Source organism: Pipistrellus hanaki (genome assembly GCF_964339955.1).
Source record: "Pipistrellus hanaki genome assembly, chromosome: 2".
Classification (NCBI taxonomy): domain Eukaryota; kingdom Metazoa; phylum Chordata; class Mammalia; order Chiroptera; family Vespertilionidae; genus Pipistrellus; species Pipistrellus hanaki.
In genome coordinates this window covers 167,557,932-167,582,205 of record NC_140504.1, presented here as the reverse complement: position 1 = coordinate 167,582,205, position 24,274 = coordinate 167,557,932, and the positions used below count along the sequence as shown (strand labels likewise).

General features: G+C 39.8%; 1 protein-coding gene across 1 annotated transcript in view; it reads left to right on the top strand.

Annotated features, from left to right (window-relative positions):
- Positions 1 to 4,729: 4,729 nt before the first annotated feature.
- The window catches only part of FAF1 (Fas associated factor 1), a 292,045-nt gene continuing 272,500 nt past the window's right edge, over positions 4,730 to 24,274 (top strand). Inside the window, exon 1 of the mRNA XM_084872908.1 lies at positions 4,730 to 5,251. Within this exon, the coding sequence (XP_084729034.1) occupies positions 5,207 to 5,251 (45 nt within the window). The 5' untranslated portion in view covers positions 4,730 to 5,206. The remainder of the gene's footprint in view (positions 5,252 to 24,274) is intronic.

The following is a 24,274-nucleotide window of genomic DNA, read 5'->3' as shown; positions in this document are numbered from 1 at the left end:
GACCCAAACAGAGATAGAAAACAGATTAGTACCCTCAGAGGACCTTTTAGTCATTTCATAATTGTGGCTTTGACATTTTATCTCAGATTTAGCAGGCTTTTTTATGTGGGTACTTACATTACTTATGAATGTTTTTACAATTTTTTTTAACTTCTTGATTTTAGAGAGAGAGGAAAAGAGATTAGTTGTTCCACTTAGTTACCCATTTATTGGTTGCTTCTTGTACGTGCCCTGACTGGGGATCATACCTGAAACCTAACCAACTGAGCTACAAGGCCAGGGCAGGAGGTTTTTTGTAAAATAAATAAACAAATAAATGAGTAAATAAATACATAAATAAAAAATTGCCCAATAGCAACTCAGAAGCACTGAAAATATTTTGCTATTATTTAAACATAATAGCAATAATTAATATATGTATATGGTTATAAAATTGATGCACACTTTAATTAATCTTTATAACAAATCTGAGATAAAATAATTATCCTCATTTTTTAAGTGAAGGAATTGAGGTTTATAGAGATTGTGACTTAAAACCAGTAAATTGTTGATATAGAATTTGAACCCAGATCTTGAGGCCCCAAATCCTGGACTCTTTCATTACTTAAGAGTCCAGGATTAGGCACCAATGAAATATACTTTTTATTACTTTTGTTGAATAACAGTAAATAAAATTTAAGACAGTTTAAGATGCATATAGTAGAGCTGGATTGAGTGTGGTTCTAACACTGTAACAGTATCAACCTTCTCAAAAATTATATTATCATCTAATAGTGTTGTTACAAAGCTTGATTAACTTAACCAAAGGAGCAAGGTTAACTCCACCAGTAATAAGTCATGTTGATATCATGTGATGAGGATACATACTTTGTGGTATTATTCCCCAAATCCATAAACTCAGTATAATTCAGAGAAAACATCATACAAACCCAAACTGAGGGACATTCTATAAAGTTCTAACTATTACTCTTTAAGATTCAAGATTGAGAAAATATCATAGATTGGAAGAGGCTAATGAAACATGACTCAATATAATGTATGGTGTTCTGGATTAGACCTAAACAGAAAAAGAACATAAATAAAAATCCAAATAGGGTTTCTAGAATATAATAGTATTGTACCAATGTTAATTTCTTAGTTTGATGGCTTATCGTGGTTCTGTAAGATAATAGGAAGCTGTATGAAAGATAAATAGGAACATTTTGTACAATCTTTGCAACTATTCTATAAATGTAAGATTATTTCAAATAAAAATTTAGCCTAATGACTACAAATAAACTGTATTATATATTTGAGGAAAGATAAAATATAAGTTCCTTTTTAAAAAGTAGTAAGATAAAAGAGCATGGAAATTCTAAAACAAGACCTATACAGTATTTGAATTAGGCTGGATTCCCTGAGTTAATGCAGTAGACCCACTATGACTATGAGAATGGATAGATTTGGCTCAGTGGATGGAGTGTCGCCTGCAGACTCAAGGGTCCAGGGTTCGATTCCTGCCAAGGGCGCATGCCTGAGTTACAGGCTCAATCCCCAGTAGGGGGCATGTAGGAGGCAGCTAATTGATGATTCTCTCTCATCATTGATGTTTCTATCTCTCCCTCACTTCCCCTCTGAAATCAATAAAAATATATTTTTAAAATGTTTTGTTCATTTTTCTATATAGAGGATCTCTATATATTTTTATTCTCTCAGTTTGTGACACTGAAGTGAAATTGTTTCTTTTCAGGAAGGAATTCTGGAGAAATGAAAAGTGATTTTTCCCCCCTCCTTAAGTCAGTATTTATTTTTCTTTCTTTTTCCTGTGGTGGACAATAATTGTGGATATTGGCTATCAGCCAGGAAGAGTTAGATCAGAGGGAAGAATCAGCTTAATTAGGAACTGTACAAACTTTGCAGCCAGGAGGGAGGCAACATGGTAAATGGAAAGAGCGCTAGTTTTGACCTAGTTTTGAATACTAAGTCTGTCACTTTGTAGCGTGACTTTGGGAAAATTCTTAAATGCTCAGAGCAGTTTTTTATTCTGTAAAATGGTGGTTGGAAGAATTAAATGAGATAGGTGTGTAAAGTGCCTGTACATTCTAGACATCCAATAAAAATTAATTCAAAAATATTAGTTGCCGCTGAAACCGGTTTGGCTCAGTGGATAGAACATTGGCCTTTGGACTGAAAGGTCCCAGGTTTGATTCTGGTCAAGGGCAGGTACCTTGGGTTTGGGCACATCCCCAGTAGGGGGTGTGCAGGAGGCAGCTCATCAATGTTTCTCTGTAATCGATGTTTCTAACTACCTTCCTTCCTCTCTGTAAACAAATCAATAAAATATATTTTAAAAAATTAGTTGTTATTATGTACTCACAACTTTGCTATGCGTGAACTATGATGAATATAAAAATATACAAGATGAAATGGCTTAAATCTTAAATAACTTTAAATTTCATTTATTGGAGTGACATTTGTTAATATTATATGGGTTTCAGGCATATAGTTCTATAATACATCAAGGAATTTTCAACCTCTGGGGAGAGATTAAAACATGCATAGGTTTGCCAAAACCAGTTTGGCTCAGTGGATAGAGCTAAGGCCTGCGGACTGAAAGGTCCCAGGTTCGATTCCGGGCAAGGGCATATACCTTGATTGTGGGCACATCCCCAGTGGGGCCTGTGCAGGAGGCAGCTGATTGATGATTCTCTCTCATCGATCTTTCTGACTCTGTATCCCTCTCTCTTCCTCTCTGTGAAAAATCAATAAAATATATTAAAAAAAACACATGCATATGTGAAACAATTAGGGAAGAAATTACAGATTTTATCAGAGCACTAAATTGTGTTGTAAAGATAGTAAAAGCAGTGATTATAAAGGAGATGAATCCTGTTGGCCTAAGTTTTATGAAAGAGGTGATCCTGAGGAAAGCATTTTGGAATTGGTATATGAAGTAATAGCAACTAATATTTAAAGTTTCTGAAGAGTTTTCACAAGCATTATATTACTAAATATTCACAATTAACTCTAAATATTCACAATTACTCTATGAGGTAAGTTTTATAAATCCCACTTCAATGAAAAAAAAATTGAGACTCAGAAATTTTTTGTAAAGGGAAGAGTTAGAATTCAAGCTTAGTAAATGCTGATTGAAATACATGCTCATTTTGTAAAAATATTTTATGTTTGCCATGCATTTTCATAATTGTTTCTTCATCAGCTGAAATTGAAGTCATATCAGAGACTGAAGTCAAAGAGACCAAGAGACCCATCCAAGTTTCCCTAGCTAATTAGTTGGGAAAGTGGTACTAGGACCCATATGCCTGAATGTGTAGGTTATTCTTCCCATTACATTGTTTAATTTCCAGATGGACAGGATGGAGAAGGGACACAGAACTGGATTTGAATGGGCTTTCCCCTCCTCTGTGATCACAGAGAAAAACTTCAACTTTCCAGGGCTGCATTAATCCTAACCCTGTAACTAGAGACAATTATTGAGAGTGACATATGAATGGGACAAATGAATTGCCACACTTAAGTTGTGGTACTGTGTTTCGCCTCATCATTCACATTTTAGCTATATTTTGAAATTACTTCCTTAGGGATGGCAATTAGACAAACACATCAATTCATGTGACTGAAGGGTTCTATCCTTTATCTAATTAATTCTGGTCTAAATATAGATTATCACATAGACTTATAGGCCAAGCTCTTTTCACTTAATGAACACAGAGATTAAACGTAGGTTTTTAAAACACTCTGGTGGTGCTCTTCTTTATGCTTCAAGGAATACAAAGACCCAGGCCTTGACTTTATATGGTGATTTCACTAGTGTTTAAAACTCTACAGCACAAAATCAGCAATCTTACTTCACACTTTCAGGATTTTACATACTTTTCAAGGCAAGTAAATGCTCTATTATGGTTCAGAAGATGATATTTTCCCAAGTCAAAGTTGGACATATTCTAGTCACCCTTCCTCCAAACATTACAAATGGTCACACTTCACTGTACATAATCTTTGGCTATTCTTGACTCAAAGCCTGTTTGTTCGGGATGCAGGCGTCAGGGGAATTGGGATTAAGTGTGACAGTGTGCAAACTGATTTTGATAGCGAGGTTGAGCGTAATAGACTACATGAAGTTGTATTTTGGTGAATCCCTGTTAGAGGAAATACATCTAAGAAATGCAGATTGTGCCGAAACCGGTTTGGCTCAGTGGATAGAGCGTCAGCCTGAGGACAGAAGGGTCCTGTCAAGGGCATGTACATTGGTTGCAGGCATATTCCCAGTGGGGGGTGTGATCAATGACTCTCTCTCATGGATGTTTCTCTCTATCTCTCTCCCTTCCTCTCTGTAAAAAAAATCAATAAAAAATATATATAAAAAAGGAAAAGAAATGCAGATTGTCAGACGGGTTGTCAGAATGCGCCGAGTTGGTTTATGAGGCTTGATGCCTGTGTGTGTGACTCTCTAACCACATAAAGCACAGGATCGGAGTCCCGCCCCAGGCAGAGGGGAGGAGGTACCGCGAAGCCTTTGCTTCCTTCCAGGCCGGAATAACCAGTTGCGGGATCCCCGCAATTGTAGGCCCGCGTCCCCGCCGGCCCGGCAGCGATCCTCGCCCGGTAGTGGCGCTCCCAGTGCTTGACAGGACAGTCACGTGGCAGCCGTAAAGCGGCGCTTTGCGACCTCGATGACAGGCAAAATGTGCGACAGCCGCGGCGCTGGCCAACCAGGGGCTGCGGCGGCGGCCGGGGCGGAAGTGGCGGAGGCGGAGGGAGGCGGAGGCGGAGGCGGCCTTGGCCGTGGTGTTCGCCCGCCTGCTTGTTCGCTCGGTTTCCCCGCCCCCCCTCACCCCGCCGGTCTCCCCGCCACTGAAGGGAGCCGGGTGCGCACTGTCGCAATCTGACCCCCATCCTGGCCGGTCCCCGAAAGACCCGACCCGCATCCCGGCGAGCCTCCTCCCTGTCCGTCCGGGCGTCTGCGGCGCGGGCTCCGCGGGGCGAAGGAGGCGGGCGGCCCGGGCTCCTGAAGGTTACCGGGTGCATGAGCGCCTAGCCTCCCGCGCTGCCCCGCCCGCCGGCCCGCCGGCCCGCCCGCCGGCTCGTCCGCCCGCCCCTCGGCGCCCGGCGGCGGCGGCGGCGGCGGCGACGGCCACAGGAGGCGCCGTCTTCTTCCCAGGTGCGCGCCTCGCCCCCGGAGCAGCCGCGGAACTCGGCGGCCGCCATGGCGTCCAACATGGACCGGGAGATGATCCTGGCGGATTTTCAGGTGGAGTATCCGGCCCAGTCCCCCTGCCGCCTCCAGTCTCGTGGTGTTCCCGGTGCCCAGAGGGTGGCCTCTTCCTTACTGTGTGTGTGAGCACTGCGGCGGTGTGGGGCTTTCTAGGGTTCGTGGGTGTGTGAGTGTGGTGAGCCATGGGGGCATGTGGGATTCAAAGGATATGTGGGCTGTGTGTAAGGTGTGTTGTGGGCAGCTGGCTTGAATGGGATTGGTAGGAGGAAAGGTGGTTAAGGGTAGCTGGGTTTTGTATGCGGACTGCGCAGGGTTTCCTGTATTTTAATGGAGAATGGGTAGCATTGGGCAGTGTGGAGTGTGGGGATTTAAGTGTGGGGTGTTTTGGGTTAGGAGTTTGGGTTGTTCCACGAGGAGAGTGTTGTCTGGGGTGTGGGTGTGGACCGTGTGGTGTTGTGGGTGTGTTGTATTGAGGAGAGAGGAAAAAAGTGGTGAGGAGGTGGTGAGGGTATTGGGGGCATCATGGTCGATTTCAAGAAGAATTAACATTTTAGAGCTTGATGCCTTACTGGAGTTTTTGGAGGGTAGGAAGATGATGAGGAGGCAAATAGATTCTATTTACCACAGCATCTTTGCAGTGAATTCACAAACTTAAATGACCAGTTCATATTTGCAGACTCCCCTTGCCTACAGATTTGAATTGCTTGGTTGGTGTCCTTTCTCCAGGAATAATTTAAAGGACATGTGAGGGTGAGGGTGGGCTGGGGGAGGGGGCAGAGGAAGGTTGGGGAGGGATTTATGGGGGGTAAGAGGGGGCATATGTAATACTTTAAACAATAAAGAGTTATTTAAAAAAAAATAATAAAGGATATGCAAGGGTTACCCCCTTACTAAGCTCAAATGTAGTGACACTGCTATATCTTAGGAAGGCCTTCTCACAGTGGTGCCATATGCATTATGAAAGACTTGGAGAACCAATACCACCACCTTTGCCTTTTGATGTTTGGCAAAAATACCACAGTGACATCTTCTTAACTTCTCATTTTGGCATTAATTTAGAAGATGTTGTTATGTACAGGTATACTTCCCCTCTTTCTTTAACACTGTCCCCATTGCACATGGCCTAACATTGACAATGTAGGTTATATTTTTCCTTACTGAGATTTTGTAGGGCTTTTCTTCTCCCTCTTTGATTTTTTTTTTTCTAAATTCCTTTTCTTCTCTCTCACAACTTTATATTTCCAGAGTCTGCTCTTTTGATTACCCACTGGTATCTGATTATGTGAGAAATATGCATCTATCTGCATTTGATTATACTGTATCTTCCAAACGCAGAAATAAGTGTTTTGAAATTCAAAGTTAACCACAAGATTTTGGTGTTTTGTAGGCTTGGGATTGGCCTAAGGGTTTTTTTTTTTTAATTTTTAATCTTTTAAATTTCTTTTTTGTTTTGTTTGCTTGCTCTGTTCTTACTTGTGACAATTATTGTGTTTATTGTGAACCTTATATTGATTGGCCAAGGATGGGAAATTTAGGATTCTTCTACTTGGAGGTAAAATAAGATTTTTCTGACAAGCATTTGGGACAAGCGTCCTTATCACATTAATACTATATTCTAATCAATTTTCCTTTTTAAACCAATGGCAATGCTGTGAACAATTATTTATAAAATGGAAAAAAGCTTATGCATCTGCAGTGAACAATTGTGGTGAGAGCTAATTTCATATTAAATAGGTAAAACATTATTGGTAGAATAAAAAGTTACTTTGAAACTATACACATCTTATACACATTAGACTTTTTTTTTGTGTTGAGGAGCCTCGTATTCCTCTTACAAATGATTCTAGATCAACCTGCTTTTGTGGAGTTAATTTTAAAATAGACTATTCTTTCTATACTTTAACTAGGATTTAATATTTTTATAGGTTAACTTTTTAAAATTAGCATTTATCCAGGTATCCGTAACCAGGTGCAGTAATTTGTGTTAAAGATTGCAGTTCAAGATTTGGAATATGGATACTTAGATGTTGATTTCTTCTATAACTGGGCAAATCAGTTTTCCTGTTCAAAAGTAAACATAGTAAAATTATATTCTGTTTACTTCATATGCTTGTGAAAATTAAAACGTTTTGAGAGCTCAGTTTTGCCTTTGTAGATAGGGACATAGATTTTAAATGTGATTAGATTTTAAAAATAAGTTTTAGATTTTGATTATTGCTGGACAATAGTTCTTATAAATCAATGTCTAAGTATGGAAAAGCTTTTGAGGAGGATTTTTGTATTGTCTTTAACAACCTAAATAATCTGGTTTCTTATAACTGGGTAACTAGTGGATAGAAGATGAGAGCTGAGACTTAGTTTGGGACTTGGTAGATGAGCAAACTCATTACAAAGCAAGTATATATTCTAAATTGTCCTTTAAAGATTAGTCCCCCAAATAAAAACAGCTCCCAGTTAAAACAAATTGAAATTGTGGTGAATACACATAATATAAAATTTGCCATCTTAACCATTTTTATATGTTCTGTTCAGTGATATTAAAATTCACTTTGGGCAGCCATTACCACCATCCATTTCTAGGACTATTTTTATCTTGCAGAACTGTAACTCTGTACCCATTAAACAGTAATTTCCCATTCTTTCTTCTCTCTAGCCCCTGACAACCACCATTTTACTATATTGTCTCTATAAATGTGAATATTTTCGGTAACTCATATAGGTGGAGTCATAGTACTTGTCCTTTATTTCAATTAGTATAATGTCTCCAATGTTCATCCATGTTGTACCATGTGTCAGAATTTCTTATTACGGCTGAATAATATTCTCTCTCTCTCTGTGTGTGTGTGTGTGTGTGTGTGTGTGTGTGTGTGTGTATATATATATACCACATTTTGTTTATTTACCTGCTAATATTTACCTTTCCATGTTTTGGCTATTGTGAATCATTAATGCTGCTAGGAATATGGTGCCTGTTCCAGTCCCTATTTAAATTCTTTTGGGTATATACCCAGAAGTGGAATTACTGGGTTATATGGTATTTTTATTTGAGGAACTGTTTGATATTTTTATTTGAGCGGCTGCACCATCAGAATTTTGAGTGGAGAGTGTGACAGCTTTCTGTTATATCAATTATTTGTAAATTCACCTTTGAGCAAGTGAGTTTAGAATTTGGAATACTCTAACACAAATCAGCTTGAAATGTAAATATGCACTGTTAGCATAGTATGTTGCTGGTAAAGGAATGAATAGAGTAGTACACCTATAGTTTTGGCTGGCCAGAGCCAGGAGGGGGCGTGTAAAGGAATTTCCTGGGTTTAGGAAACAGGCAGGCATTGATGAATCATGAGGGTTTTTTTTTCTTCCTTAATGTCTTTTATAACAAAGAGATGCATTTAGGTGAAAGTTCCAAATCTTGTTCTTCTTGTAATTGAATTCTTTAACTTTTTTTTTTTTTTTTTTTTTCAGATATTGTTATTGGTGGTGGAGTGGTGGTGGTGGTGGTCAGATGGGGGTGGATGGTGGTCTAAGATAATATTTTTAATATATATATATTTTTATTGATTTTTTATGGAGAGGAGGAGAGAGGGATAGAGAGCTAGAAACATCGATGAGAGAGAAACATCGACCAGCTGCCTCTTGCACACCCCCTACCGGGGATGTGCCCGCAACCAACGTACATGCCCCTGACCAGAATCGAACCTGGGATCTTTCAGTCCGCAGACCGACGCTCTACCGCTGAGCCAAACCGGTTTCGGCTAAGATAATATTTTTAAATATGATTTTTCCATGTGAACAAAAGTGGTGCAGCCATTTAGATTAGTCTCATGTGTTGGTGATCATATATATATATATATATATATATATATATATATATATATATATATTTATTTATTTTTAAATTAAATTATTATCTGTGTACATATTTTAACATTGCCCCCCCCATACATACCCTCCCTCCCCAGAGTTTTGTGTTCATTGGTTGTACTTATATACATGTATACAGTCCTTCGGTTGATCTCTTATCTCCCCCAGATCTCCCTACCCTCCCCACTGTAATTTTACAGTCTGCTTGTTGCTTTACTGTCTTTATATCTGTTTTTTGGTTCGTCAGTTTATAATGTTCTTTATCATATATATTTTTTATGTTTCTGTAGTACTGATAATATAAAGACAAATCATAACTATTGAAATGCAGAAAAAAAACCCCCTCTCATTAGTAGTATTTTCTTTTAGAATTTTTCAGGAATAACTTTCAGAATTTTTCAGGAATAAAAACTTATCTATTTGCTAAAACGTATTCTTTTTGAACCTCTTTCCAGTAGTCACAGATTAGGAGCCCCTTTATTTCTTTTCTAATATAGCATTGATTTTTATGGTACATTCAGTTATGTTTTCTGGTCAACACAATTGTGCCTTTGTTTTCTCCTTCTGGTCCTTCCAGCTAGAAATACCTTTGCTGCCTAAATTGCTTTATACATTTTCATATATTGCATTATCACCATGGGACTTTTAAGTTTTCATGTGTCTTATCAACTCCTCTTTGAAAGATGGACTTCTCCATTACACTACTGGTAACTCACTTGTAAATAGTTTCTGTCCTTCATAATATTTTATCTTCTTCTAAATGAAGCTGTGAATCCCTCTTTTTTTTTTTCTTTTTTTTTTTTCTTAGCTTGACATAAAGAGATATGTTCTACAAAAGATGATGCCAGACTATGCGAGTAGAAATAGCATCTGTTTGGATTGATAGATACCTTTTGTGATATTGTGGATTAGGGATCAAACTAAGTATTAATGGAACACCATATATATTTACTGGGAGGTTACCTTGTGCAGAATATTGAGTATTATGGCCAAAAGTAGTCTTGTTACCATGCTTTCTTTCTTTTCGTCACTCTCCTCTTTATTAGAGAGAGACAAATCATATTGTTTTAGTGTTTGAGTTAGTCATTGGGAAAATAAAATTTTGGCATGTAGAATAAACTTTATTAGTTAGTTGTTGAGAACATAGATTTTGAGGTTAATTCACCTGGATTTAAATCATAGCTCTGGCACTCACTCATCTTGTGATCTTCGACCAATCACTTCACACCTCTTTGCTTCAGTTTCCCCATATGAAAATTAAGTTAATTCATGTAAAGCAATTAAAACAGGTGTCTGACCTAGAAAGTATTCAATACATTTATTTTATTTATCTATTTGAAATATATTTTTTTATTGATTTCAGAGAGGAAGGGAGAGAGATCTAAAAACATCACTGATGATAGAGAATTATTGATCGGCTGGCTCCTGCATTCCTTATGCTGGGGATCTAGCCGGTAACCCAGGCATGTGTCCTGATCAGGAATTGAACTGTGACATCCTGGTTCATAGGTCTATGCTCAACTACTGAGCCATGCCAGCTGGGCTCAGTACATTTTAGCTGTTATTTTCATTTTTGATAACTTTACGGTACATACTTAATTCCCTGCAGGGGACTTCAGAGATCATCTATTGCCAGCTTCTCATTTTCCTTTTGTGGAAGTTGAGACTCAGAAAATAAGAAGTGACTTGTCCAAGGTCATGGGTTGATTTGAAACAAGTATTTTTTCCCAGGTATGCAATAGGAATGTTTATTTTCTAGCTTAATTTGTCAGATAGTTTGGAGTTTTAGAGGAAAACAAGACTCACCATTTAGAAATTTCTCCAAATGATAAAACTTATATATAAGCCCTGGCTGGGTAGCTCAGTTGGCAAAGAAGTGAAACCAGTACTTTTCTTTCTAGGTTTTAGTAATTGCAAAGTACTAGAACATTTGGATCACTCCCAGGTTATTAAATGGCTAAATATAATACCATAAACATTATATGGTCACACCTCCATAGAAAGCAGTTGTTAGAACATTGTACTTAGGCTCTTGTTTTTTTCCAGTTTTTTGTTTTGGTGTGGTTTCTGAGAAAGTCATTTATTCTTTCTGGGTTTCAGTTATTCAGTCTTTAAATTTGAGGTCTGTCTAGAGCCATATTACCTCAAAACAGAAGATTGGACTAGATCACATATTCAGATAGAGTCTGGACAATCACTGGCAGCAGTGAGGTTGAGGACATGTATATATATAAAAGCCCAAGTGACCATTGCAACCTAACAGGCTGTGTGGGGCAACTAGGCCAGTCGGGGGGTTAGTGAAGGGCAACCAAACGACTGAGCAGCAGGCTGCGTGGGGCGACCAGGCCCTCAAGGGGGCAGTTGGAGGTGACCAGGCCAGCAGGCGGGGGACAGAGGGGTGAGTGGCGACCAGGCTGTCAGATGGGGGCAGTGAGGGATGACCAGGCTGGTAGGGGGGTGCAGTTGGGGGTGACCAGGCCGACGTGGGGGACAGTGAGGGATGACCAGGCTGGCGGGGGATGCAATTAGGGGCAATCAGGCAGGCAGGCAGGTGAGCAGTTAGGAGCCAGTGGTCCCAGATTATGAGAGGGATGTCCGACTGCCGGTGTAGGCAGGATCGGGCCTACACCGGCAGTCGTACATCCCCCGAGGGGTCCCAGTCTGTAGAGGGTGCAGGCTGGGCAGAGGGTTCCCTACCCCCCTTCACGAATTTCATGCACTGGGCCTCTAGTTAATTTATAATTTAGGTAATTGATCTAGATTAGGGGTCAGCAAACTACATCCTGAGGGCCAAACCACCTGTTTTTGTCAATAAAGTCTTATTGGAAGGTAGTTATGCATATTCTTCTACATATTGTTTTGTTTACATGTCTTTTGCCTGCAATAGCAGAATTTAGTAGTTGATTGTATTGCCTACAAAGCTTAAAATGTTTACCCTGTTCCTAACAGGAAAGTTTGCTGACCCTTGATTGAGATCAGTTGGTTTTACAACTGTGGATAATTTCTGTTCTGCAGGGGATGTTTACGCACTATCTAGGGACATTTTTGGCCATTACAACTAAGGGGTGCTACTGGCATGTAGTGGGTAGAGGCCAGGGAGGCTGCTAAACATTCTATAATGCACAAGACACTCTTCCAAACTGAAGAATTATCCGTCCTCAAATGTCAATAGTGCTGAAAAACCTAGGTCTAAATCTGAGGTTCCCAAACTTTAGCTTGCCTAAGAATAACCTGGACTTGTTAAATTACTAGTTGCTGGACCCCCACCCAGAGCGTCTGATTCAGTGGATCTTGGATGGAGTCTGCAAATTTGCATTTCTTCTAGGACTCTGCTAAGCCAAATGGGCTGGGTAGCCTGAATGCTTTCATGATTGAGATGGAATAGTGTTAGTGAGAAGAAAGCTTTGTCTCTCGTGCCCTTTAGCCTCTCCACCTTCTTTCTCCTAAGGGAGAAGTAGTGGTTCAGCATTTTTTTAAAAAAAGTCAATTTTAGTTGTATCCTTTGGCATCTAGTTAAAGTGAGGCAGAGACACAATTGAGCTTTCTAATGTTAGGTTTAATGAGGGAGAAATAATAACATTAGCATGTAGCTTTTTAAAATAAATGTGCCCTGTCATGAAATAGCTCTGGCCACTGACACAGGTATCAAGCTAGGGTAAACTAAGTCCTGTATGTCTGCTTCACCCCTGACTGATATAAGAGCAAAACCACCAATCAGGTGTGTCCTTGCCCGTTGTCAGGTAGTAGGGTCAAGCTTTTGATTACTTCGCATGTGCCAGCTACTGTGCTAGGCTCCTAACATCTAAATTCTACAGTGACTCTGTGTTGGGATTCAGTGATCCAGTTCTCCATGGTTTCTGTATGTCTTATTAGCAGAGGCGTTGACTGCTTTTGTTTCTGACTGCTTTTCAAGGATGTTTATATAGTGAGCAGCCTTGCAAGATAGAGATAGTGTCTCCCTCTGGAGCAAAGAGCAGATATACATAGTATCCTTTTTATTTTTAAGAATTTAAAGTGAAAAGGAGTTTATTAGTAAAGCAGTGGGACAGAGGGAAGACTGCTCCACAGGCAAATATCCCATGGTGTCCATTTTAAAAGATTTGACTTCCCCAGCCTCTGGGTTCCTCTACTGTCAGTTGGCCTACTTTGTGTTGCCCTGTGGGAAATAGGGCTGGGGAACTGCATAAGAAAATGCTGGTATTTTAACCATAGTTAATGCTATGAGTCATAAAGTTCGTTTTCTCCAATCAAGGCATCTTAGGTATTTGCCAGCACCCATGAAACTGGTAAAATTTCTTCACTGCTCTTAATAATTTTGGCAACAAGGATGGAATACTGACAGACACATGACTCTTTGAAAGGAAGGTGAGGGTCCCATGGGCTGGTTTATAGAATTTGGACAACGTCCATGGGAATTGGTAGCAGGCATGTTGACCAAATTGTTAAGTGGCTTTCTGCTTTATTGTCTGTTAATGAGGAAGAGTTAGGAAAGTGGTTGCAGACTGAGAAGTGATTTGAAAGACAGCTGCCTGAACATTCCCCTGGCTGTTGCTAACTCTCAAACATTCTATCTGGTAGGGGGATTTTTTTCCCCTTCACTAATTTATCTGTCAGGCTCAGGTGCAGACTCCATCCATTGTAACAACTAGTACTAATATTGTCCAGGCTGTGCAGAAGGTTCTGCCTCTGTTCAAACAACACTTACATTTGTACACCTACAGTTATGTGAAAGGAGGCAAATTTGCAACCTCTCTGGGCAAAAAGCAAAGTTGTTTGAGACGAGAGGATGGAGTACATACTGTGTTATTGCTCGGCCTCTCCTTTAGAGAAAGCTGTATTACCTACTTCACTGTTTGTAGCAAAGCACTGACTGAATGGGGTCCTCAGTGCAGAGATTTACTTCAGTGGGGGCCTGGTGCTCCAGTAGTTCAGCCATGCGCAAACTGGTTGTGTCTCCTAGTCTTCTGGGGCTGTTTAGCCTCTTGTACCAGCTGAGCAGACTGAAACTGCCAGTTGTATCAGTTAATAATGTGGATTTTTTCAATAGATGGAATTACACAAATGTTGATATATATGCGATTTAATATGTACTCTGTTTTGTTGTATTGACAGCAAGCTTCAAAACTTCATATGTCAAATTTGCTGAAGGTGTTAACATAGATATTTTTACGCTTAAAAATTTTGGGCCAAAAAAAGAGCATTTGCGGGAAGTTTTAATTCATTACTTTATTTTGAAGAAGTGCTGCTGAATACTTCCGGAAGCTTATGGTGAACATGTTCCATCTCAAGATACTTGTGAATGCTGGTTTAAATGCTTTAAAAGTGATGATTTCGATGTGAAAGACAAAGAACATCCATATCAACCGAAAAAGTTTGAAGACCAACAATTACAAGCATTATTGGATGAAGATGGATGTCAAACTTAAAAACAACTTGCAGAAAGATTAAACGTTGGTCAGCAAACGATTTCTGATAATTTACAAGCAGTGGAAAAGATTTTAAAGGAGGGGAAATGGGTGCCACATCAACTGAATGAAAGACAAAAGGAAAACTGAAAAGTCATCAGTAAAATGTTGCTTCAGCAGCACGAAAGTCTTTTTTTTTGCATTGAATTGTGACTGTGCAGTGAAAAGAGGATTTATTTTGAGAATCCCAAATGCATAGAATCATGGGTTGATCCGGGTCAACCATCAACATTGATTGCAAGGCCACCAAATAGCTTCAGAAAGAAGACAATGAATGCTCTGCGTTTGGTGGGATCAGGGAGTGTGGTGTATTATGAACTAAAACCAGGTGAAACCATTAATACTGATCACTACCGCCAACAAATAATGAATTTGAACCACGCTTTGATCACAAAACGACCAGAATGGTCCAGAAGACACGGCAAAGTAATTTTGCTTCATGATGACGCACCAGCACACACTTGAAAACCAGTTAAAGACACGTTAAAAGATCTTGCCTGGGAAGTATTTACCCACCCGCCGTATTCACCAGACCTTGCTCCTTCAGTTACCACTTGTTCCCATGGATGGCACACGCACTTTCTGAGCAGCACTTCAAAACTTATGAAGAAGTGGAAAATTGGGTCTCTGAATGGTTTGCCTCAAACAAGAAAAATTCTATTAGGATGGTATCCACAAATTACCTGAAAGATAGGAGAAATGTGTAACTAGTGATGGACATTACTTTGAATAAAGCACTTTTGATGTTTCTCTTGAAATTATTGTGTTTTCTTTGATTACAAAATTCACATTATTAACCGGTACACCTAGTACAAGATTGGCTTTCAAATCAAAGTTGCACTCAGTTTTTAAAATTTTATTTCTTCATCCTGTTGTAGCTTTGTGAAACATGAAAGAACAATAAAAGTTTTTCTGATATCCTTGGATTTACTAAGGCTAATAGAGGGATCAAACGAAGAAAAAACTGGGATTTATTGACATAATGAAGCTGGATGTGGCAATAATTGCTATTGGGATTATTTAGTAATTCATTGTTTTATTACTGGTATTTTTTTAATTCACGTTTATATGAATCTATCAATAAAGTACTTTATTATAAATCTATATTAATGCTAAGTAATTTTGTATCATTTCTTTGGGAATACTGTCAGTTTTGGGTATATTACTTAGGTCCTAGTATTGGGACTTAAAACAAAAGTAATGGTTTTGTAGCAAAATAATAGAATTGATTCCACCTACGGCAAGCTGGCTGGCCCCAACTTTTGATGCACACGGACTTTGTTTTAAACTACATTACATTTTAGAAGAAAACATTAGTGAGTACTTTGGGATGATATAGTAAGGAATATTTTGCCAAAGCTGACTGAATTTTTAATGAAATTAAATAATTATGTTTTTTAAGTGTGATAATGTATTTGCTTTATGTTTTTAAAAATGGAATCCTTTTAGAGATATATACTGAAATATTTATGAATGAAATGATAGGATGTCTGCAATTTACTTCAGAACAATCTGGGGAGGGATTTGGGGATGGGGAATGAAAAAAGATTGGCTATAACTTGGTAATTTCTTGGTTTATTTTACTATATATATGTTTTAAATTTAATTTTCATCTTTTTCCTCTCACCCATATTTTGTTCATTTTACTATTATATCTACTCTTATATATGCTTGAAAATTTCCATAATAAGTAGTAAAAAATAATGTTCTGCCCAAACAAAAATGACTTAGGGGAAATTGTAACCTTTGTATAATATCTTCATGTTCTAATGGACTATAGGATTAGAGGAGCGATGAGATTATTACAAGGAAGTAATAACAGCAATTATATTAATGTTATATAATCATAGCTTTTTACCAAAATATTTGGTAATTTTTTTTTATTTTATTGTCACTGGAACATTTAAGGTAGCTTACTAGTTAAATTTTAGCATTTATAAAAAAGCTTTAGCTGTAGTCTCTGGATGGTTTTCCTAAAATTAAAAAAAATATATTTTATTGATTTTCCACAGAGAGGAAGGGAGAAGGATAGAGAGCTAGAAACATCGATGAGAGAGAAACATCGACCAGCTGCCTCCTGCACACCCCCTACCGGGGATGTGCCCGCAACCAATGTACATGCCCTTGACAGGAATCGAACCTGGGATCTTTCAGTCCGCAGACCGACGCTCTATCCACTGAGCCAAACCAGTTTCGGCTGTTTTTCCTAAAATTAATCAGTTTTGTAACTCAGCTAATAGATAGGAATTTGTAAACTATTAACTTCATGTGCTAAATTTGAATAACTGAAGATGTATTATTTTGGCAAAGAGGTGTTCGTACTTTTTTTAAAACCAATATTGGAACAAAACCAGAAATCTAAAAAGGTTTATTAAGCAAAAAGAAAGTCCAGTTAGATGATGTGTCATTTTGTATATGTATTGTTGTAATCTGTTTCTACAATGATAGTTTACTTTTATTCTGCCTTTGTTGTCCCAATAGAGCAGCTTGTGTTGGTAATGTTTAAATATGACTTTGTTTTAGGAGAAATACTGCCCAGGTTATTAGTATTTTCACTTAAATGTTCATGAAGAATATGTAAAGTTAAAATGTGGGTTATAAAAAAATGAAGTATATTTTTATTTTTAAGATTAAAGAATTCATTAAATCATCAATTTTACCAATAATGCAGGAGTAACAATTTGCTAAGATAAAAATATTATGCAAAGAAACAGCCACATTCTCTCCTGCCATGTCTCCTACAAGATTTTAATTTCTTACCTTAAAAAAAAAATCTATGTGCTCTAGAGTGTTGTCCTGTACACCAAAAAGTTGTGGGATCGATTCCCAGTCAGGGCACATAGCTTAGCTGGGTTGAGGGTTTGATCCCTGGTCAGTATGTTTCTCACATTGATGTTTCTCTCTTACATTGATGTTTCTCTCTATCTCCCACCTTCCTGTCTCTCTCTCAAAATCAATAAAAACTTCCTTGGGCGAGGATAAAGAAAAAGATAAAAGAATATTTATCCTGAGTGTGTGCGTGTGCACGCACGTGTGTGTGTGTGTGTGTGTGTGTGTGTGTGTGTGTGTGTGATTATGTCAGAGCCTTGGCATTTCCAGGGTCTGGATCCTGGAAGTATCCTGACTTAATATGGATACAGAGACATCCTTTGATGAAAAGGGCAGTGGTGACACATGTCGCTGGCCCTAGAATTCTTTTCCATTTGCAATCCTGAAGAGTTTTTCAGAGACCTTAATGAAGATAGCTCTTCACGAAGGAGCTCCCTGCTGGCTAGGGCTTGTTTCACAGAAACAGCTGTTTGTTACCCATGGGGAAAGTATGAAACTGTAGAATCACTGATCTAGATTGCTTTTCCACAATTGCTTTAGTAATCTCAGGTAGGATGGTCTGAGCTTGCCCAGCAAGACATTTACTCAAAAATACCTCTTTTCTGGCTGGTATTGTGGTTAGATAAGTGTGAAAACAGGGATGGAAATATCATGGAATTTTGGTGGTATTAATAATAATGCTTGATAAATGAACAGTATCTTTAATTCTGACTGCTTATATCTGTAACCGTGTACTGAAGAGTATACCAGCCCTTCATTTGTTTAACAGATAATTGAGTGACTTCACATGTATTGTGATGTGAAGGTGTGAAGAATTTAGGGGAAAAAATTATCTGACACTGTCTTCATTCATATTTTCAGTTTACAGAAATTTATTGAATACCTGCTGTGTGACAGGCATTATACTAGCTAATTGGGAGATCACTACTTCATAAGGTAGCTAATATTGCTAATGGAAATTTACCTCCTTGTAACTTATTGATTTACTGTAGACCTATATAGAATTTTGTTTGGCGCCACAAAAAGGCAACTATGTCTACCATGAACTCTTACCTTGCCCTAATTTCCAGTTCTTTCCACCACTTTTATTGCTTGCTTGCTTTCCTCTGGATGTGTTTACATCTTTTAAAAAATGGTTAAATCTTATTTAATTATTTTAAAAGTCTTATTGATTTTAGAGAAAGGAAGGGAGAGGGAGACAGAGAGGCCGGGAGAGAGAGATATTGATGTGAGAGAGACGCATCGATTGGTTGCCTCCCATATGCACCCTGACCAAGGACTGAATCTGCATCCTGGGCATGTGATGTGCCCAGACTAGATGTATTTATTTCTTAATGGTACACTACAAAGGAGAAGCTGGGTAGTAAATACAATCTTTCAAAAGAAGTTTGGAGTAGGGTAGAATAGCCTCTCCGCTAATCTTTTGCATTCTATTACTATTAATGCAGTTTTGATACATGTTTAATGGGTAGAAACTTAAAATGCTATATGAGCAGATAAGACATGTCTCCCTCACCTTACATTTAATAATTTTAATTTCTCAAGCTAAGTGGAATACTTTATCTTTATTAACTTCCATACCCCTACATGTCCTTTTTTTAAATTTAATAAATCTTTGCTGAAACCGGTTTGGCTCAGTGGATAGAGTGTCAGCCTGCGGACTGAAAGGTTCCAGGTTCGATTCCGATCAAGGGCATGTACCTTGGTTGCAGAGCACTTCCCCAGTGGGGGTGTGCAGGAGGCAGCTGATCGATGTTTCTTTCTCATTGATGTTTCTAACTCTAGCCCTCTCCTTTCCTCTTTGTAAAAAATCAATGAAATATATATTTTAAAAAATAAATCTTTATTGCTCAGATTATCCCTTCCACCTGGTTCCCACCCCACCCTCTGCCTTTACCTCCCCCGCATTGTCCTCATCCATAGGTGTATAATTTTAGTCCAATCTCTTCCTGCACTTCCCACAGCCCTTTCCCGCCATTTTTCTTGGGATTTATTTTCTGTAATTGAAACTTTGTATTCTTGAGTGGAAGCCTAGGCCTGCTAGGGCAGTTGGAAAGGTTGGCTTCTGTTGCCTGGGAAACCCAAGCCTCTCAACTGCTCTCTGTGGCTGTAGCCATCTTGGCTGGGGTTAATTTGCATACTTGCTCTGATGGGCTGGTGGGTATGAATGGTGGGTGTGGCTTGAGCGGAGTGATGGTTAATTTGCATATTACTTTTATATTAGGTAGGATAAATCCCAACAAAAATGGCGGCAGCCCCAGAGCTGGAGAGAGCAGGCTAGGGTTTCCCCTGGCAACAGAGGAAGGCAAGCTTTCCACCTGCCCTGGCCAGCCTAGACCTCCACTCAAGGATACATAGTTTCAATTATAGAAGATATATGAACCCTAGCAGAAATGGCTGCTGGCCACTGTGCGAGCAGGAGGCTTGGCTCTGCTCCAGGCTACAAAGTTTCAATTATAGAAGGTAAAAAAATTTCAGATACCAGGGTCTCTGCTTGGATCCCCAGGAGCGTGGCTTGCCTGCAAACCACCACAGGCCCCTCACCCAGGCCATCCCACACTCCAAGGGAACCCCCCACCCAGATCCAGGACAACCTTCAGGGCAAACCAGCTGCCTCCCCCTCCCCCCCATGCACCAGGCCTCTATCCTATCTAATAAAAGAGTAATATGCAGATTGACCATCACTCCAACACACAAGAAGGCTGCCCCCATGAGGTCAAAGATCCTGCCTCTATGTGACACAGATGGTCACCACAAGATGGACAGCAGGGGAGGACAGTTGGGAGGGACCAGGCCTGTAAGGGAGGGCAGTTGGAGGCGATCAACCCTGTTGGGGAGGGTAGGAAGGGGTGACCAGGTTAGCAGAGGAGGGAAGTTGGGGGCAATCAGGCTGGCAGGGGAGCAGTTAGACATCAATCAGGCTGGCAGGGGAGTGGTTAGGGGTGATCAGGCTGGCAGGCAGAAGCGGTTAGGGGCAATCAGGAAGGCAGGCAGGCAAGCGAGCAGTTGGGAGCCAGCAGTCTTGGATTATGAGAGGGATGTCACACTGCCTGTTTAGACCCGATCCCTGTGGTTACAGGAAGGCCCTCCATGTGTTGGGGGTCCCCAGGCCTTATCTGATGATCTGTTCTGGGGCCAGAGATAACGACCTTTCTCCCCCACCCCCCACCTCCCAGGCAGTGCATTGTTCACAGTTTTGTGGCATGACATACCTTGCAAGACCAGTTTCCTCCTCAAATGTTGAAAGTATTACATGTATATACCCTTCCCTTCACTCCCTTCCTCTTGACCCTTTCTAGGCCCTGCCCCTTCCCCAGGCCTTCAGCACACTATAGTCTGTACCCATGGATTATGCAAATCTAAACAAGTTCTTTGGTTGATCTCTTCCTACCTACCCACCCACCTACCCCCAACTTCCCTCTTAAGTTTCAGCAGTCTCTTCCATGCTTTTATGTTATTTTCATATTTTTTATCAGTCTAAAATAAATGATAGCACAGTGCACAAACTTTTTACAACTTTTATTATTCACTCAAAGATATGTTCTGGAGATCTCTTTATTGTAATATATAGACAGTTGGTCATGCCTTTTTATAATTGCATAGAACTGCTAGAATATTTTTAAAAAATTTATATCCCAAACATAGTATTTAACTCCAAGCTAATGGAGTTAAATACTATGTTTGCAAACCTGCAAACCACCTGTAACTCAGTGTCTTAAAACAATAATTGACTCTCATTCAGTTATTGCTGTGAGTTGATTGATCCAAGCTGTTTGTCTAGGTGGCTGTGATTCAAGTTACAGGTCTTGTTGTACTTGGCTCCAGAGCAGGTTGAGCTCAGATATGTTCCATGCAATTTCATTCTAAGGTCCTTTTAAGGGATTGCAGGTAACCCAGTAATTACCTGTTTTCGCATGTGTAATGATACCAAAGAAATGTAACAGGGCAAGCAGAAACTCATGATACTTCTAAAGGCCTAGGTTCAGAATTGTCATAATGACACATCCCGATCATATTCTATAGATACTAGTATAGTCAAGTCATAGATGTTACAAAGTTATTTTAGTGGTCTTCCCTGGCCTATCTATCAAAAATTTTAATCTCTTCCCAATGTTTTATATCCCTCTTCCCTGCTGTAAATCTATTTATTACTCTTATAAGTCCATATGTACATTTAAACTGTTTATCTTGTTTATTGACTGTGTAGTCCCTTTCCACTGCATGTATACTAGAGCAGTGTTTTCTATATTTTTATTGTATCCCCAGCACCTAGGTACTCAGTTAATATTTGTTGAATGAATAAATGAAGGCATGAAGTGAACTGGGGTTAGGGAGACCTATCACTCATCAGTACCCTGTTTTGCTATTGTCAGGGTTTGCTTTTATAAAATAAAATGCACAGATCTTGAGAGTACAGTTTGATAAATTTCAACAAAAGTACTAGTATACTGATGAAACCAGAACTCCATTTAAGATACAAATCTTCCTACAAAGTTTCATGTCTCTTTCCTATCAGTTCTCTTTTTTTGTCACCATAGATTAGTTTTCCCCAGATTTGACTATCATTTATATTGAATCATGTAGCATATACTTTTTTTTTTTTTGTATTTCCTACTTGCACTTAACATAATGTTTTTGAGAGTTATCCAACTGATTGCATGTATCAGAAATTTATTCCTTAAAAAAACTTACTAAAGGATGTGAAGGACCAGATACTAAAAACTAAGACATTATTAAAATTGAAGAAGACACAAAAAAATGAAAAGATATTTTGTGTTCATGGATTGGAAGAATCAACATTATTAAAATGGCCTCTTTACCCAAAACAATATACAGACTTAATGCAATCGTTATCAACATTTCAATGACATTTAAAAAAGAAATAGAACAAGAAATCATCAGATTTATATGGAATGACAAAAGACCCCAAATAGCCAAAGGAATCCTGAGAAAAAAGAACAAAGCCAGAGGTATCACATTACCTGTCTTCAAATTATACTACAAAGTGACAATTATCAAAACAGTAAGATATTGGCAGAAAAACAGACCAATGAGACAGAATTGAGAGCTAAGAAGTAAACCGATATATATATATATATATATATATATATATATATATATATGCAAATCATTTTTCACAAAGGCTCTAAAAACATACATACAATGGAAAGTAGAAAGCCTCTTTAATAAATGGTGCTGGGAAAATTGGAAAGCCATGTGCAAAAGAATGAAACTAGACTATTTGTCAATATACATAAAAATTAACTCAAAATGGATCAAAGACATAAATAAAAGATCTAAAACAATCCTATATAATAAAAGCCTAATATGCTGATTGTCCGGTCATTGGTTCAACCAATCAAGGTATAATCTACACTAATAAAAGAGAAACATGCAAATTGACTGTACCTCTGTCACACCCACCAGCCAATCAGGAGTGAGTATGCAAATTAACCCAACCAAGATGGCTATGGCCATAGAGCGAGCAGGAGGCTTGGGTTTCCCCGGCAATGGAGGAAGCCAAGCTTCTCACCTGCCCTGGCTGGCCCTGGCCTCCACTCAAGGCTACAAAGTTTCAATTATAGAAGATAAATAAATCCCAGATACAGGGCCTCCGTTTGGGTTGCCAGGGGAGCATGGCCAGCCTGCAAACCACCAAAGGCTCCTCGCCAGGCCGCCCCACGCCCCAAGGGACACCCTTTAGGGCAAACCAGCTGGCCCCCACCTATGCACCAGGCCTCTATCCAATCAAAAGAGTAATATGCAAATTGACCATATACTCCAACACAAGATGGCTACCCCCATGTAGACACAAGATGGCCACCACAAGATGGCCAGCAGGGGAGGACATTTGGGAGGGACCAGGTCTGTAGAGGAGGGAAGTTGGGGAGATCAAACCTGCAGGGGAGGGCAATTGGGAGGGATCAGGCCTGCAGAGGAGGGAAGTTGGGGGCAACTGGGCCTGCAGGAAAGGGCTGTTAGGGATGACTAGGCCTCCAGTGGAGGGCAGTTAGGGGTGACCAGGCCTGCAGGGGAGGGCAGTTAGGGGCAATCAGGCTGGCAGGGGAGCAGTTAGGTATCAATTAGACTGGCAGGAGAGTGGTTAGGCTGGCAGGCAGAAGTGGTTAGGGGCAATCAGGAAGGCAGGCAGGTGAGCAGTTGGGAGCCAGTAGTCCTGGATTGTGAGAGGGATGATCCCAGTAGGATTAGGCCTAAACAGGCAGTTGGACATCCTGGAGAGGTCCAGATTAGAGATGGTGCAGATTGGGCTGAGGGACACCTCCCCCCATGCACAAATTTCTTGCTCTGGGCCTCTAGTATCTATTCTAAGGATATGCTAAGGCCGCTCAACTGTTTGTTATGACGTGTACTGACCACCAGGGGGAAGACAATCAACTGGTTAACCAGTCCCTGTGATGTGCACTGACCACCAGGGGGCAGATGCTCTGACTAGTAGGTTGGCTTGCTGCTGGAGTCCTGCTGATTGGCACTGAGCGAGATGGGCCAGACACGTTCCAGTGCCCTCCTGCAGTCCCTCCCAAGCTGGCCAACCTCCCATGACCCTCCTGGGCCCTGATCGTGCACTGGTGGGCCTGGCCTGCACCCTCACAATCTGGGACCCCTCAGGAGATGTTGGAGAGCTGGTTTCTGCTCAGTGGTGGGTGCATTGGCCTGTGGACTGAAGGATCTCCAAGTTTGATTCTGGTCAAGGGCATGTATCTTGGTTGAAGGCTTCATCCTGACTCCCCCTTCCGTTCATGGGGTGGAGGCAACCAGTCATAGATTTAAAAGAACCCAATTTAACTCTACATATAAACAGAAGAATTTTTTCATACATTCATAACGAACCAAGCAACAGCAACTATTCTTAGGACTCAAAATTGATTATAGTTTCCCAGAG